General features: G+C 39.7%; 1 protein-coding gene across 1 annotated transcript in view; it reads right to left on the minus strand.

Moving 5' to 3' along the window:
• Nucleotides 1-1278: 1278 nt before the first annotated feature.
• LOC144599048 (kinesin-like protein KIF24) overlaps nt 1279-17833 on the minus strand; it is a 61347-nt gene continuing 44792 nt past the window's right edge. Inside the window, exons 10-13 of the mRNA XM_078409774.1 lie at nt 13696-13805; nt 8739-11222; nt 5704-5797; nt 1279-1479 (exon numbers count right to left, since the gene is read on the minus strand). Of these exons, the coding sequence (XP_078265900.1) occupies nt 1366-1479; nt 5704-5797; nt 8739-11222; nt 13696-13805 (2802 nt within the window). The 3' untranslated portion in view covers nt 1279-1365. The remainder of the gene's footprint in view (nt 1480-5703; nt 5798-8738; nt 11223-13695; nt 13806-17833) is intronic.

Genomic DNA, 17833 nt, shown 5'->3' on the forward strand with positions numbered 1-17833 from the left:
CCTGAATTGCTTTCTTCGTTGCGCTCTGATGTCGCGTCCTCGACGGTGTCATCATGGTTGCTTTCGTCAAAGTTTTCATGTGCAACGCTTCTTTCGTTGACGTCTTCATCGCGCACTGTGGGCGTACCCATGTCGAAATCTATCGAATCTCCCGTTTCGTTGGTTGTGGGAGAGTCGATTTTGCATTTCAGAATCTGGTCTGCGTGACGTTTCCATAGTGGTGGTGATACTGAGTGCCTTGTCGAAATCCAGCGTGGCTTCCGACAATAATCGACGCTGAATGCGGTCATCATCAATTCCACACACCAAACGATCACGTAACATTTCATTGAGATTTGAACCATAAGCACAATGTTCAGCGAGGTGACGTAACTCGGCCACATAATCAGCGACTGACTCACCCGGTTGATGATGACGAGAGTTGAATTTGTAACGCTGGACGATGACCGATGGTTTCGGGACCTTGTGATTCGTGACTGTTGACACAATCTCAGAATATTCGACTTGCCCAGATTTCTGTGGAGCAAGTAAACTCGAGATGAGTCTGTACGTTGGTCCTCCACACACGGAAAGCAAGATGGCCCTCTTCTTTCCCGCATCTGTAATGTCGTTTGCTAGGAAGTAATGTTCAATGCGCTCGGCATACTGCACCCAGTCGCCCTGTGCAACGTCAAATTCCCCATATTGAGCCAAAAGTAGCCATGGTAGCCACAACAGCAAGTCACCAGGCGAAACTTCAAAACAAGTTTATCCTCGTCGCCAATTAATGATACGTTCTACTCAGCATCATTCTCAAAAGCACGCATTAAGTTGGAGACCAAAACAGGACACGTCTGGACACAAGATCGCCATTTTAACTCTGTGTATTTTTAGCAAATGCGCAGGGCAGCTTTACCATATTGTTGCATGTATACATCACATCTTCCATGGTATTCATCCATGGTCTCAGCAGCATAACAGCCTCCCAAGGCTGAATAACCTACTCTTGAACCTAATCTATTGGTTTATTTATTGTTGCACAGAAATGCTTTTAAATACGCATCAAGTTTGTTATCCAATGATCGTGAAATGTGCCATATACTTCCTTCACAAAAAAAAAATGTTGGTAGATGATTGAGCATTTGGATAGGATCCAGAGAAAAGCAATGAGAGGGAAAATGCAATCTTCAATTTATATTTGACCACATCTAGATAAAAAGTTTACAAAATAGATCACATATATGTGTAAAGATTTATTTTTGTTTGTTGCATTTAAATAAGAACAGTCACTCTGAAAATTATAGAAGGGTCAAATGCATGCTCTGTTCATCTCTTTTTCTTCCACTATAATTTACACTGAAGCTAAGATTCAGGATTATTAAATTGTCACATTGTTCCAGGATGAATTTGAAACTTATGGATCTCGCTTTGCAAGTGCTGGATGCTTTCAGCTTTTCGCATCAGGATCTTTTCTAGTTGCGTTACATAATCCTTGAAGTCCTGCCAAGAAACACAATGCTTTTGTTCAGGCACTTTTTCAAATGCTGAAAATAATTGCTTGTCGTATTCATACAAGTACATGAATTCTAATATATTTGATACTGATACATTATAGCATTTGGATGAGGGAAGAAGTCCTAATACATTAACTAAAGACATCACTGAAAAGATTATATTTATTTATTATTTAGATAATACTACACATTATTCAGATATTATTACAAGATATTAAAATATTTTCTAATGGAACAAAGGGAATTAATAGTATTATAGAATATAATAAATAGAAAAAAAGAATAGAATTAATTAATAGTATGTATCTACTCATTGCTGATCATCTGTAGGCTTCTTCAATATCCAAAGTAATAAATTTGGCTACAGTCTGTGACTTATATAGTTATTATTATATATCCAACTCCACATTGATTCAGAATGACACAGCACAGAAATAAGCTCTTCATCCCACTGAAACCTGCACCAACTAACAGGCATCCATTTACATTAATGCTGTACTAATCCACTGCCTTCTCCCCAACCAGTGATGCACTCTCCCAGATCTTGTCACTCACCACTAGGGGCAATTAATGAGAAAGATAATGGAAATTAATGTTGAGCTTTTAAATCTGCCTCCATCAGATAAAATAACAATCCTTGAAAGAAAACTTTGATTTGATTATGTAAACTAACAATGCAGGCACCCTGAAGCAAGCACACACTTGTTAACAGGATGATAAAATAATGGTGAGTGTAGAAACCAATAGACAATATCTGTACACACTAGGTGCAGTTCTCATAAACACAAAAAAACAAGTCTTTCTCAATCTACCATTGACAGATCAAATGAAAATCATGAGGATGTATGATGTGCATGACTCTGATTGTGATTTCACTCTCTATGCATGGTTAAGAGAGAAGATAAAGGAGACCTTTCTGGGATCATGTTTAGTCGAGAAGAACCAGCACAAGGAGCTCATGAGGCTCAGAAAGAAGAGGACACAGTACAGAAGTTGAAGGGGTTCTTTTCATCGAGGACTATTACAGTAAATATATATTTTATGTTAGTCTGATAATTACTAACCAAATTTAAAGGGAATTAAGTAAATAAATAAACCTTTCCTAACTTTGTCAATGAAGCAGCTTTGTGAGCGAATTTCCCAAACCCCAACCTACACCAACAAGAGTGACCTAACAACTCACTTCTACCCCCACGCCCACCCCATGAGTGACAGTGTAGGATCTTCATATGCCTCTTCCTTTCCCCCATTCCGCTCCATATTTCTCTCCCAAATCCTCCCCTCACACCATAATTGTGATATGACAAAGTTTCTCTGTCCCTATATCTCCAACCCTTCCCACAGACAGTATCTGCTCACAATGACTCCAGCCTCAACCCCTTCCTCCCACCAGCTGAAAATGCAAGGTCCCAACATCTCGCCGCCAGTGAAAAATAGGTTCACAATACTTCCTAATCGCAAACGGCACAGCCACTCACTTTAAAGAGGTCCACTTTGTCCCCACCCTGAATCTTTTAAATGCACAATGAAAAAAACTCTGGAGTTCACCAGGTTGTTGTCAGTTTGTGATTACACAGATCTACTTCTTTTACTTGTCTCTCAATTTACATATACTCATATCTTTGGATTCTTCAGGGTACTTCTATCTGCAAGGCTTTTACGAAATAATGAACATTACTTAATGTTAACAACTACAATTAAGCGATGATTTAGATGCTGTGTAAGAGAGAGGGGGAGGGAGGTGGGAAGAGATGGTCGTGGTGCCGGGTTCAGCAGGGAAAAGAGATGGTAAGTGTCAGGAAAGCAATTGCCATGGAGAGGGATGGCCAGAGAGAGTTACATTCTTATATCTTGTTTTTATCATCTCATTTTAAGATGATTGTTCACAAAGTGATATTTTATTGTCAGATACATTCATTTTCACCTTTTGTTTGTTTTTGAACAAAATACTTCAGTTCTGAAATACAACCTTGTTTTCACATTGAAAGTAAAGGAAATGCTATTTCACATCATCTGAGGGCAGAGATGTAGAAGTATTGAAACAGAAAGATAGGTGCAGGAGTAGGCCATTTGGCCCTTCGAGCCAGCACCGCCATTCAATATGATCGTGGCTGATCATCTAAAATCAGTACCCAGTTCCTGCTTTTTCCCCCATATCCCTTGATTCCTTTAGCCTCAAGAGCTAAATCTAACTCTCTTTTGAAAACATCCAGTGAATTGGCCTCCACTTCCTTCCGTGGCAGAGAATTCCACAGATTCACAACTCTGCGGGTGAAAAAGTTTTTCCTCATCTCAGTCCTAAATGGCCTACCCCTTACTCTTAAACTGTGACCCCTAGTTCTGGACATTTTTCCAGCATCTAGGCTGTCCAATCCTTTAAGAATTTTATACGTTTCGATAAGATTCCCTCTCATCCTTCCAAATTCCAGTGAATACAAGCCCAGTTGACCCATTCTTTCATCATATGTCAGTCCCGCCATCCCGGGTATTAACCTGGTGAACCTACGCTGCACTCCCTCAATAGCAATAATGTTCTTCCTCAAATTAGGAGACCAATACTCCAGGTGCGGTCTCACCAGGGCCCTGTACAACTGCAGTAGGACCTCCTTGGTCCTAATCCTCTCGCAATGGCCAATATGCCATTAACTTTCCTCACTGCCTGCTATACCTGCATGCTTACTTTCAGTGATTGATGTACAAGCACACCCAGGTCTCGTTGCACTTCCCCTTTTTCTAATCTGACACCATTCAGATAATAATCTGCCTTCCTGTTCTTGCCACCCAAGTGGATAACATCACATTTATCCGCATTATATTGCATCTGCCATGCATCTGCCCACTCACTCAGCCTATCCAAGTCATCCTGCAGCCTCATAGCATCCTCCTCACAGCTCACACTGCCACCCAGCTTTGTGTCATTCGCAAACTTGGAGATGTTTTTGTGCCATTCGCAAACTTGGAGATGTTTGGACTTCAGCAAGCATTCAACAAGGTTCCGCATGGTAGGCTGCTCTGGAAGGTTAGATCTCATGGCTGAGAGATAGCTAAATGTATAGAAAATTGGCCTTTTTGGAAGGAAGTAGAGGGTGATGGTGGAAGGTTGCATCTCAGACTGGAGGCATGTGACTAGTGGTGTGCCTCAGGGTTCGGTGCTGGTCCCTTTACTGTTTGTTATTTATGTCAATGATTTGGATGAGAACATACATCGCAAGATTAGAAAGTTTGCAGATGATACAAAAGTGGGTGGTTTTGCAGAAAGCGAAGATGGTTGTGAAAAATTGCAGCTGGATCGTGATCGATTGGCCAGGTAGACTGAGGAATGGTTGATGGAATTTAATACAGAGAAATCTGAGGTGCTGCATTTTGGAAAGTCTAACATGGGCAGGACTTACACAGAATGGTAGGGCTCTGTGTTGTAGAGCAGAGGGATCTAGGAGTGGAGGTGCATGGTTCCTTGAAGGTGGAGTCGCAGGTAGATAGGGTGATCAAAAAGGCTTTTGGCACATTGGCCTTCATCAGTCAGAGTATTAAATACAGAAATTGGGAGGTCATGTTGCAGTTGTACAAGACATTGGTGAGGCCGAATTTGGAGTATTGTGTTCAATTCTGGGCACCACGTTATAGGAAAGATGTTGTCAAGCTGGAAAGGGTACAGAGAAGATTTACAAAGGATGTTGCCAGGACTAGAGGGTCTGAGCTAAAGGGAGAGGTTAAATAGGCTGGGACTCTATTCCCTGGAGCGCAGGAGGATGAGGGGTGATCTTATAGAGGTGCATAAAATCATGATAGGAATAGATCGAGTAGATGCACAGAGTTTCTTGCAGAGTAGGTGAATCAAGGACCTGAGGTCATAGGTTTAAGGTGAAGGGGAAAAGATTTAATTGGAATCTGAGGGGTAATCTTTTCACGCAAACGGTGGTGGGTGTATGGAACAAGTAGTTAAGTCAGGGACTATCCCAACGTTTAAGAAGCAATTAGACAGGTTTGGTGGGATATTGACCAAACGCGGGCAGGTGAGACTAGTGTAACCGGGACATGTAGACAAGTTGGACCAAAGGGCCTGTTTCCAAACTCTATGACATCAACTAATCTGGAATGTAATCCCTTTGTAAATCAATACCTGTGTTCAAGAATATTTTTATCCAAAACACAAACACTGTTCCTTTCATACACTTCCTCTGCTCAATACATTTTAAAATTAAGATCTTACCAAAATTATTAATTTGTTGAGCAAATATTCTTCCTTTTCAAAAAGAGCTAACATTTCTTCTAGCTGCTCACAGTGGGCTTGGACAACAAGTTTCCTAGAGTGCAAAGAACAAAACAGTTTGAATTTACAACAAAACTCAAAGTAGGCTTGAGAAACAGAATATCATCCTCTTAACATGCATGTTGCAGCCTTCATAACACAGCAATATTTCCAACAATTTTAGAAAATGATCTTTTCCAATTTGTGCTGGAAGTAACCAATTCTGGAGAAAGGTTTAGAATATTACCTGTTTTTAGACCAAATCCCAGACTCCCACAACCTGAACAGGTTTCTTCATTTCCCTTCTGACCCTCTGCCAATTACTTTATAGCAGTGACACAAAATGCTGGTGTAACTCCATGGGTCAGGCAGTATCTCTGGAGAACATGGACAGGTGACCATTGATGTTGGGACCCTTCTTCAGACTGATTGTTGGGGAGGAGGGGGAGAAAGCTGGAAAAGAGGTGGGTAATAGGTAGATTGGCATAGGGTTGGACAAAGACCAGAGATGAAAAGACTACAAGTGTGACATAAGGATGGAAGAGGTACGAATTATGAAACCAGTGGAAGGAATATTGGTGGAAGGGGAGAGGTGGGGGTGATATGTGCGCGAGTTCAGGTGGGGCACAAGGGAGAGGAGGAGGGGATTGTTTTTAAGGTAGTTACCTAAAATGTTCATAATGTTCGGTTGTGGACTATGAGGTGCTGTTACTCCAGTTTGTGTGTGGCCTCACTCTGGCAATGGAGGAGGCCCAGGCCAAAAGGGTCAGTATGGGAATGGGAAGGGGAGTTAAAATGATTCGCAATCAAGAATCCAACAGGCTTTGATGGACCGAGCATACTGGCGGATCTCCATTAGACCCTCTTACTCTCCGTCCACCTGATCTCTTCTCATGCAAGAGCTCCACAACATTAACATCGTCCTCCTATGAAGACTGTTGCAAAATATTCAGTAAAAAACGTACCCAAATGCTTCACACCATGCTCAGGTTATCCTTTTGGCATTGACAATGCCGTACATCTCTTTATAAACTAACATGAAACACTTTTAGATTTTCTTTGATTTTATTTGCTAATATTTTTAATATCGTCTTGATTTTCTAATTTCCTTTTTAACATCACTCTCACATCTTTTAAAAAACTCTTATAGTCCCTTTGATGGATTAGACTATCGGCGTTCCACATCGGCTACCTTAGTCTGCATTATCCGACTCCCGATTCCCAATTATTGGGAAGGCTCCAGATATGGCAGCACCATGTGGGCCTGATCAACCTGAACCCCTAATCAAAAGCCTTCAACTGCTCAGACACGACTTTACTCTCAAACAATTATTTCCATTCTATCTGTATCCTCAATTCATTTACCTTTTTTTACTACTCCTTGGATTTAATTATATCCTATTCAGCAGTCAGATTTGTTTTTTGGCTTATTTTATTTTTTCTCTCCAATGCATTCAATATTTTGCATCAAGTTTTGTGTTTCTCCTTTCCACATCTTTGAACAGCTTGTTATATACCCTTCAGTCATATGGTCACGTTTGCTGACGACTATACCATGTTCAAATCCATTCAAAACTATTCAGCAAATGAAGCATAAATGGGCTGCTAAGCGACAAGTGATGTTTGTACCACAAAGATAGTGGGCTATGACCCAACACCAACAAATGGGCGGCACAGTGGCACAGCAGTAGAGTTGCTACCCTGCAGCGCCAGAGACCTGGGTGCGATCCTGACTGTGGCTGCTTGTCTTTACGGAGTTTGTATGTTCTCCCCATGACCTGCGTGGGTTTTCCCCCTGGGTACCGGTTTCCTCTCACATTCCAAAGACGTACAGGTTTGTAGGTTAATAGGTTTGGTAAAATAGTAAATTTTAGTGTGTGTAGGATAATGTTAATGTGCGAGGATCGCTGGTCGACACAGACTTGGTGGGCCGAAGGGCCTGTGTCTGTGCTGCATCTCTTAGCTAAAGTTAAACTAAACTAAACTAAATAAGAAGCTAACCAACAACCTTTGAGATTCAGTGGAATTCAGTGGAGATTGCTGAGGCAGGCCCAATGAGGAAAGAGTGGGATATCAGGTTCCAGAAGTGACATGGCAGAAAGCAGCGGATCAATAACAAGGTGATGTCTGTTTTTTACTGTTCTGTCTCTGCTTTGTTAATAAACGTAAAGAATGGCAGTGTATATCGGCCAAATGCAATGCATACCCTGAGCTAGGTGGAAAGTCCCAGTGACCTAGGCAACTATACATGCAGGAAAATGTTTTCAGATCTGGAGTAGTGGTTGGAGTCCCTGTGATGCATTTATGAAGCTAAGAGCTTAGTAGATAACATATTTATAGATGTGATCCCAGCTTAGCTTAAGTATGCAGGCAGAGAGGGAATAGGTAACTTGTAGGCAGACTGGAAGCCACAGGCAGATAGTGCAGGAATCCCCTCTATCCGTCTCCCTTGGACTTTACTGCTACTTGCATTAGAAATTTAGAAGCTTAGATTTGTGATTCACAGACACGTTCTAGAGGTAATGTGGCAGAATTTGAACTAAAACATAGGAAGGCAAGTAATTTATCTGGTCATGAATTTTAAACATTGATACAGTCCTTGTCAAAAACACCTAAAATGAAATAAATGTTACTCTTCACATTACACAGCACAGAGGATTCACACTGACCATTTATTACCTTTCCCATCTCCCTGTAACCAACACTCCCCTCCACCCACAGCAAAACTATCCAAATAAACATCAAAGATTGCAAAGGGGAATGTTCCATGAATGTGGCCTAAAACTTGTGTATTCAAATAATTTTAAATGACACACATTTTCCAGAGACGAATTCATTTTGCCTCTCAAATAACAAAAGAAAATCATGTTTTGGAGTTGATTGGAAGTCAATAAATAATTTCAGTTATAAACATTGATCTAATTAAAATATTATCACAGGGTAGCTCAACTATTACACGAGGAAAATCTTTAAAATGTGCTGCTTTTCATTCTTACTTTGTTTTCTCCATTGCTTCAAGGTGCTGGGCAGATAAATGTTCAGATTGGTTGCCATCTGCCTGAAGTCCACATGCTTCCTTATTGTTTTTGTGGTAGACACACACTTCGGTGGGAATTGAATTGTTCTCCGCATTTAAATGATTAAATGGAACTGAAGTATTTTCTTGTAACTTTTCTCTATTTATGTTGATCAAATCCTTATCAAGCGACTTGCCACAAGACTGAAACCAGTCTTCATGGTGGTTATTTTGCATTGTTTTGGTACAGCCTCCAGCCACCAAATCTTGTGTTTCTTGCTGTGATTCTTTAATCTCGGATCTGCAAATCAGTTCTGTTGTTTTGTTGTGTGGAATTACAGGAGTAGAAATGCCTTCCTGCCCAAGATGTAGACCTGTTGAGCTCTGGTTTCCAGCATCTGAAAGATATTTATCTGCTACAAGTTCATCTTCAATAGTGTAAGCTACATGATGATGCAAGTGTACAATTGAAGAATTGATTACATTTTCTTCAGTATCAACATCATTAGGTTCACTTTTAGAGCCTTTACAATGGCGACATTGAATTGTCTGGCTGTTGTATTCAGAGGACAGATTTCCACATAATAAGGCATCACACAATTCTCCCTGCCTCATGTCCTGCTTTGGTGGAATTGGAGAGCATGCACAATCATTTGATGACAAATCAGGTCTACTGGTTGTCAAAATATTGGCATCGTTATGAGAAGTCTCTACATGGTTAGTAATTGAAGAATGGCCAATTTCATCTTTTGCAGCTATCTCCATTTCAATTCCATCTTTCAAAATAAGGTGTGTTTCATGAATAGTGTTTTTCAAGTTGAGTAAAATATCTGATGAAACTTTCTGATTTTTACCAAGATGGTCAGGTGATAGATTCATCCACTTTTCAAACTGATTGGTCTGTGATGATAAAACATCAGAACCACTTGGTGATACCTCCATTTCAGCAGAGCGGTGGTTACATGAGATTGTCCGTCTATGAGCTCCAGCTCGTGCATCTTGAGACAGTGGCCTCTCCACAGAAAGGTTATCAGAAACATTTGTTAAATCTGTAGAAATATAGTCATTAGATGGAATTATATTATTGGTAGTACTGCACACTTGGTTATCTTTTTCTACATTTATTATTGAATTCAATTGGAAATCAGTTTTTTTCCTCGGGTGACACAAAGTGCTAGCTCCAGTTTTCACACTTTTCAAATCTGTAGCAACAGTAAAACTACTGTCCATTTGTGAAATGTTTGAAATGGGACAGTTATCATCTTGATTATCAATTGAAAAATTGTCTTTGTTTACATTCTGCAAACTGTTTTTAGAATCGAACGATAAGTAGCTTGGCTTCATTTGACCACAATCAATACTATTTGGAGATTGCAACATTTCCGTGAAGTTACCTCCTGATGAACAGTGAACTGCACACTCTTCTCCTGTACTCCTTTGTGATGCACATACGCTGTGGTCTTCTATCCTTGAGTAACAGTTTTGATCTTGAGAGAAGCGGCAAACATGTACATTGTTTCGTCCATTCTTTCCTTCCTCTCTTTCTATTTCAAACAAGGAATCTTGATTACAGATTTGATTCTGTTTATCATTCATGCTTTGGCAGTTAGGATGGGTATAACTACTACTGCTGCATTCAATCTGAACCTCTGACGTTTTGATCGGAGAATGCAGTGAGGAAATGTGTTCATTATTCTCATTGCTCATTTCAACTTGAGGTTGAAAAAATTGGCTGAGGAGCTCCTTCAAGGGTTGATAACTTAGCTTCTTCTGCAATAATGGTGGCTGCTGAAGTTGTTGGAGCTGCTGATGATAAAGACGCAAGTGGTTTTCCCGTTCCTTCTGCACAAAAAAATCGTTCTTTAGTGACTTAGGACTCTTTTGATGTTCATTTTCAAATACTTTTGCTTTATTGGTCGAGTAATTTTTCATCTGTCCAGTAAAGTGAAGTCCATTTCTGGGAATTACTTCTTTTTGAATAGGATGAACTGTTTGAACTTTCACATTTCTAGTTGTACCTGGAGAATTCCTTTGCTCAGATTGCATTCTTCTGGATGCTGCAGATTTGGAGTTATTCAGAAACACCTCTTTTGTAACAATGGTCTTCTCAGTCAACCTTTCATCCTTTGTATTTTTGCTCACATCTCTGGGATTTTTGTTAAACATACCCTTCAGGGGAGTAGGACAAGTTTGCCATGTGATCTTTGAGGAAGCAGGGGAAAGGATATTTTTATCTACTATTTTTGGGCTGGAAGAGGGAAGATCAGATGGACACAAAGCAGCTGATGATAATTTGTGCACAGTTGCATTTTGATTTGAGTATTGGTCACTTTTTGCCTTCATTTTCTTTGGTACAGATTTGTCTCCCCATGTTTTGGTTTGTTTTGGAGATGGACTTCTACCTCCATGATATCTAGACAAGATTGTGCTGAATGCTTTGGTTCCTCGCTTTATTTCTTTCACCCTGAAGATAATAACAGTAAGATTAGCTGAAAAGGTATTATCTTAATTTTTTTTAAAAATTTGATTCCATACATACATTTATATAATTTTGTCAGTGAAAAATGTAATAATCTTTTTGTAAATATTTTTATTTATTCATAGCACGTGGTTCATTGGCTGGGTAAATGTTAAAAAAAAAATTTTTTTAATTGTAAAAATTGTCCCTAGTGGGTGTAGGATAGTGTTAATGTACGGGGATCACTGGGCGGCACGGACTTGGAGGGCCGAAAAGGCCTGTTTCCGGCTGTATATATATGATATGATATGATATGATAATGATACTTTATTGTACAAACAAGTATTGTACTATAGTGCTTAGAGGCAGGATTTCTATAATTTTGACCCAGCAATAACAAAAGAACAACAAAAAGTCTCAATGATGTATAAATTGTAGAATAGTAACAGCACAGAAGATGGGGAAATTAGCTCCAAATCTGCATCAGCACACTGGACAGAATGCAGACAGTCCATTGTGCGTGGTGGAGCAGCGGTAGAGTTGCTGCCTCACAGCTCCAGAGACCCGGGTTTAATCCTGACTACAGGTGCTTGCCAGTATCGAGTTTGTACGTTCTCCCTGTGACCTGTGTGGGGTTTCTCCGGGATCCCCAGTTTCCTCCCACACTAGGTTTGTTGGTTAATTGGCTTGGTAAAATTGTAAATTGTCCCCAGTGCGTAGGATAGTGTTAGTGTGTGGGCGGCGATCATGGAACACTGTGACATGGAGGAGAACATGCAAGTTGGGAAGATTTAGATTACTGCTCTTAATTAGAATGTCCCCTTTCTTCATTTAACGGAACAATTTCCACATCCTAACTTGAGTCAAGCCAATTCAGTCAACTGTCAGCATGGATCAGTTGGTAGGACTGTCACATTCAAAACAGAAGGCAGTAGAATTACGATGTACTTCAGAGATTTGAACAAACAAAAAATCTAGACCATCTCTTCAGAAGAGTAACTGGTGGAATACTACACTGTTGGAGTTGCATCCCAAAAACCACAGCCCAATCAGTCAGGATCTGGTTTTCAAGTCACTGAATAGAGATGTGAAATATCTCTAAATACATTTTCTTTCTCCCCTAATGTATTGAGGACAGTTATAATGCTCCATTTGGTTCAAAGCAACTGAGACCAGAGAATGACTCCTCATCAGTTACTGTCATTCCTGAATGAAAGAGACGGTTGTTGGGGACATGCCGCAACAAATGTGGCTTCATTGGCTGTGATCACGCACGACTACAATGGTATGCTGCTGATTAGGGGAGGTTACATTATTATATTTGTATTAACTTAACATTCCACAGGATCATTGGGATTAAGGCTTAATATAACAGCAAAGCTATTGTTCCAAGTTTAAGTTTGATGTTTATTTTTTCTTCACAAAGGGACAACCAGAATTGACCTGTTGAATCCATGTGGGTTCAACCAGGTATCCATTTATCCTTCCTTTGTCCCGCCCCCTTGACATCAGCCTGAAGAAGGGTCTCGACCCGAAACGTCACCCATTCCTTCTCTCCTGAGATGCTGCCTGACCCGCTGAGTTACTCCAGCATTTTGTGATACCTTCGATTTATACCAGCATCTGCAGTTATTTTCCTAAACATCTTGGTTATCCTCTTCTCCAAGTCCTCCACATGCTTCCTGTAGTGTGATGACCAGAATAGCACACCATACTCCCAATGTCGACTAACTGAACTTTTGTACAGCTCCAACATTACTTCCCAATTTTTATACACAAATGCCATGACCGATGAAGGCAGGCATGCCATATGCCTTCTTTATTGTCCTATCCACTTCTGTTGCCACTTTCAGGGAGCTATGGACTGGCATCTGTACAATGCTATAGGTTACAATGTAGGTTCTGTTATTTACTGCATATTGTTCTCTCAACTTTGACCTCCCAGAGTGCAGCACCTCACACTTGTCCGGATTAAAGGCCATCTGCCATTTCTTAACCCACATGTCCAACTGATCTAGATCCTCCTTTGACAACCTTCCTCACCATGCACAACTCTGCCAATTTTTTGTCAACTGCAAAATTACCAATTAGTTTCCATTTTCATCCAAATCGTTTAGATGTATAAATAAATAACAAAGGTTCCAGCACTGATCCCTGCAGAACACCACTGGTCAGACCTTCAATTAGAATAACACCCCTCCACCACTCACCTCCATCTTCTATAACCAAGCTAATTTTTAAGCTAATCTGCCAAGTCACCATAGATCCCATACGCCTTAATCTTCCAAATCAGACCATCGGACTTTGTTGAATGTTTTACGAAAGTTCATGTAGATAACATCCACTGGCTTCCCTCATCAATCATCTACAAACAACCTTTGTCATTATACTTAGCTACAATTCCAGAGATCCCACGGTTCAAAATTTCCCCATCATCTTAATATAACATTTACTGTAAAATAAGCAATTTGTTGCTCACCGGTCTGCATAGCGCAAGGTATTCAGCGTGTGTTCTGTGGCCACGTGGCTAGGTGAAATATTAGCAATCATACAGGTCTTGGAATTCCCAATAAAAGAGTCTTTCAATACCTCAAAAACAAAAGTAAATTTTACACATATATACAAAAAAACATATACTGTACACATGCAAGGATGACCAATGTTTGCACTTACTATTAGAAAATAATTAAGGAAAGTATAATTTGTATAATCAAATCATTTGACATTTTTTTTACCTCAATAAAAATGTCAAATTATTAAGATTGTATTTTTAAGGCATTCACGACATGCATGCTTCGCATAGATATAATAGGTTCAAATGCAAACTTGAAGAACAGCAGCTTATATTTCACCTGGAGAGTCTACGATTCTCCGATTTCAGGTAACTCTTATTTCCTCTGTCCCTTTCCCTCTGCGCCCAGCTGCCTAGGTCCAATCACACACACACTTCTTCCCACTTTACCCTCCATCCTCCTGTCACTGTTTCTTTTCCCCCATTCCGCTCATCCCCTCGCTAGCGACTGCGTCTGCCACCACTCCTCTTTCAATTCCACATTCCTTTCCTATCAGCTTCCAAAATTGGCAGCCTTTTATTCTTCACATCACTGCCTAGCTTTCGTTGTGATCTCCAACCTTCCCTCCCCCACCAGGCTGTTCTCTGACAGTCAATCCATCCTTGCCTGTATCCACCGGTCACTTGTTAGCTTTTGCTCAGCCCTCCCCCACATCTTTATATTGGCCCTCTCTACTTTTTCAATCTAGATGAAGGGTCTCAAACCGTGAAACTTCATTTGCGCATTTCCCTCCACAGATGCTACCTTACCCAGTGAGTTCCTCTAGCTGCTCTCCTTTTTTTGCTACAGATTCAAACGTCTGCAGTCTCTTGTGCCACTAATAGATATTATAAATTTGGGTTGCTGCTAGGGCTGATGATGTTTAAAAGAAGGGAAGTGTAATTTTGTACTCAAGTCACTGCAATACAAATTGACTTGTATTGTTACATACTCATTGATGCCCATTCATCTACTCATCCTTCATTTCATTCTCCTATCTTTTTGACATCTCCTCATCGTTTCTATTTCTCTTCCAATTTCCTAGGTAGTTAGTTATCAGATACCCATTCTCATGTTCTGTCAGACAATCAGAATAAACAAATATTGAATTTTCTAGTCCTAAGAAAATTATGGTAAATTAAATACAGGTAAACAAGTTAAAAAAAAGTAATGTTAAAATGTTAGAAAAAATACCCTAAACAGTAAAATTTTACACCTAAACATTCTGTCCCGCACAACGAAAAAGACAGAATGCATAAGAGTCTGGGGTCAGATCTCATAAGCTGTGGTAGATCTGTAGAAGTAGGCTGAAGCAATGTTTGTGAGGTATTTTAAAGGTAAAATTAAGGAATCATTCAGGACAAGCAGCCAATGTTGGTCAATCAAGTGCAGAACATAATATAAGTAATATTATTTTGGATTTTATGAAGGGTTGATGTCACAAAACCTGAAACGAAAATATTGCAGAATTTGAAGATATATATTAGTTTTAATGAGATAGACTTGGTAGCAGGTAATTTTGAAAAAAGAGAAATCTCTGATATATTGCTGAATGAGTTGGCAGCAGAGTTTTGTTTAAGACAGTGTTGAAAATGACAAGTAACTAACATGGCGATTTTGCCAGTGGCTGAAAGCTTCAGTTTTGGTTTTTGTAATGCTCAATCAGACAGAATTTTGGATTATCTACAATTCATGTCAAATATGAGAGCAAAATGCCAGCCTTGGTCTCTTTAGGAGACAGGGCAGGTGGTTGTCAGTGTGATCATGCTTTAGAAAGCTGATCTTATGCTTACGGAAGAAGCACAATAAAAAACAGATGGGGAACAGGAAAAAAGTGAAGATTAATTCTTAATGAGCTAAATAATTTATTGTGCGAGGGTGGAAGTAATATGCAATGTTAAAAATGTGTTGCTTGTACTGAGGCAGGGACTATATGAAGGATAAGGGTGTTCCCACAGAAATGAGACATTAAGATTGCAAGAGAGGAGGAAGATGAGAAATTACGTCAAACACAAAAAATAACTTGCCATTTTGAGGAGTGGAAATTCTGTGGTGCAAGCACAATAACTTTTCAAAAAGACTTGCTTGGTTGAAATGTTCTCTGGAAGTCATAATATAATCTGGATAAACTGTTTATGGTAGCAATCCAGCATTCTTTACATCCAACAAAGGGCAAGATATTTGTGTACTGTTGCCATTACAAGTCATTATAGCCTTGCTAAACCGACATCACAACATTCAAACAAGAAACAACAAATTAAATAATGGGAAACAAAAATCAGACTGTATATCTACATTATAACATTAATAATAATAGTATGAATTTTAATACACAATGAAAAAAGTGATCCTAGTTGATTCATTCCCTGTAACTTTGAACAGGAAATTTAAGATACGAGGGAAAAACCAATATGAAGCTCTGGTGATTAAAATGAAGGATGGATGGGAAGAGATATTTTGACCATAAACATTGATAAAGACCAAAGAGATCAAATGGCAACAGTAAACAGCATGGTTGCTATCACATTTCACTCCACCCAGGGGAAAATACTGCGACTATCTACCCGATTTATGTCCCTCATGATTTTATTAACCTCCACAAGGTCACCACTCAGCCTCCTAAGTACCGGGGAAAAAAGACCCAGCCTTTCCTTGTAATACAAACCCTCCAGTTATCGAATCATGTAGCATAGAAATATGCCCTTAGGCCAAAGTTTTCCCACTAATATCCATGTAAATCTTTTTTTTGTACCCTTTTGGCTGAATGAGATCCTTCCTATAGCTGCACATCCAGAACTATACACAGTACCCCAAATATGGCCTAATAAATGCCTTGTACAGCCCTAACAGAATGTCCCAACTTCTGCACTCAACAACCTAACTGATGAAGGCAAGCATGCCAAATGACATATTTACCATCCTCTCTATCTGTGACACCTTCATGGAACTAAATACCTACGCCCTAGGTCTCTCTGTTCTACAACATTTACTGTGCAAGTCCTCCCTGGTTTGTCTCAGCAAAATGCAACACTTTGCATGTATCGATTTAAACTATTCTTTTCTCATATGGCTAGGCAGAAAGAGTGCATTTTAAAATTGTATTAAGGGTGTCCAATTGTCATATAAACAAACTACCAATGATATTCAAAAAATACAATAAATTAATAACCATAATACTAGGTAACTATAGTAGTGCAAAAACCAAAGTCCATAGTGCAAGCAAAGACAACATGTGGCAGGGTAAGTTTCCTCATTGAATCCTCCTTTGATAAACCAGAGTGGCTCATTTTCAGCATATTGCTGCACATGCAGTTTAAAAAGTACATGAAGTTCTATATATACTATAAATAAGCATACTTTCCATGTCCATTACAAATACTGTTCAATATTTACATTACAAGTAAAAACTTGGAAGCTCAATGGTGCACTTGGTAAGACTACTATTTCACAGTTCCAGCAACCTTGACTCAATCCTGACCTCTGGTGAGGTGTGGAGTTTGTAACATTTGTCCTGTGACTGCATGGGTTTGGTCAAGTTGATTTGATTTTCTTCCACATCTGAAATATGTGCAAGTTGGCAGATTAATTGGCCGGTGCAGATTGTACCAAGTGTGCAGGTGAATGGTAGATTTAAAGCTTGGAGTAGTGGTAGTAGGAAGGTGGTGGGGAGGAACGAGGAAGTAGTTGATGGGAATATGGAAAGAATAAAATGGGTGAGGATTGGAATAGTTTTGAACATGGATGCTTGATAGTCAGTACTGTATTTTGGTACAATGCACCATTTCCATGCTTTATGACTCAATGTTCAACCAAATTTTTGTTGGGCATCAAAAACACTGAGCAAACAAATCGTCAAAGGATGCAGCACATGCATAACAACATTTAAAAGACATTTGGACAGGTAGGTGGATCGTAAAGATCCAGGGAGAAGGCCGGCACGGGTTATTGATTGTGAACGATCAGCCATGATCACAATGAATGGCGTTGCCGTCTCGAAGGGCCGAATGGCCTCCTCCTGCACCTATTTTCTGTTTTCTATGGAAAGGTTTAGATGGAATGGACCAA

This window comes from Rhinoraja longicauda, chromosome 1 (genome assembly GCF_053455715.1).
Source record: "Rhinoraja longicauda isolate Sanriku21f chromosome 1, sRhiLon1.1, whole genome shotgun sequence".
Classification (NCBI taxonomy): Eukaryota; Metazoa; Chordata; class Chondrichthyes; order Rajiformes; family Arhynchobatidae; genus Rhinoraja; species Rhinoraja longicauda.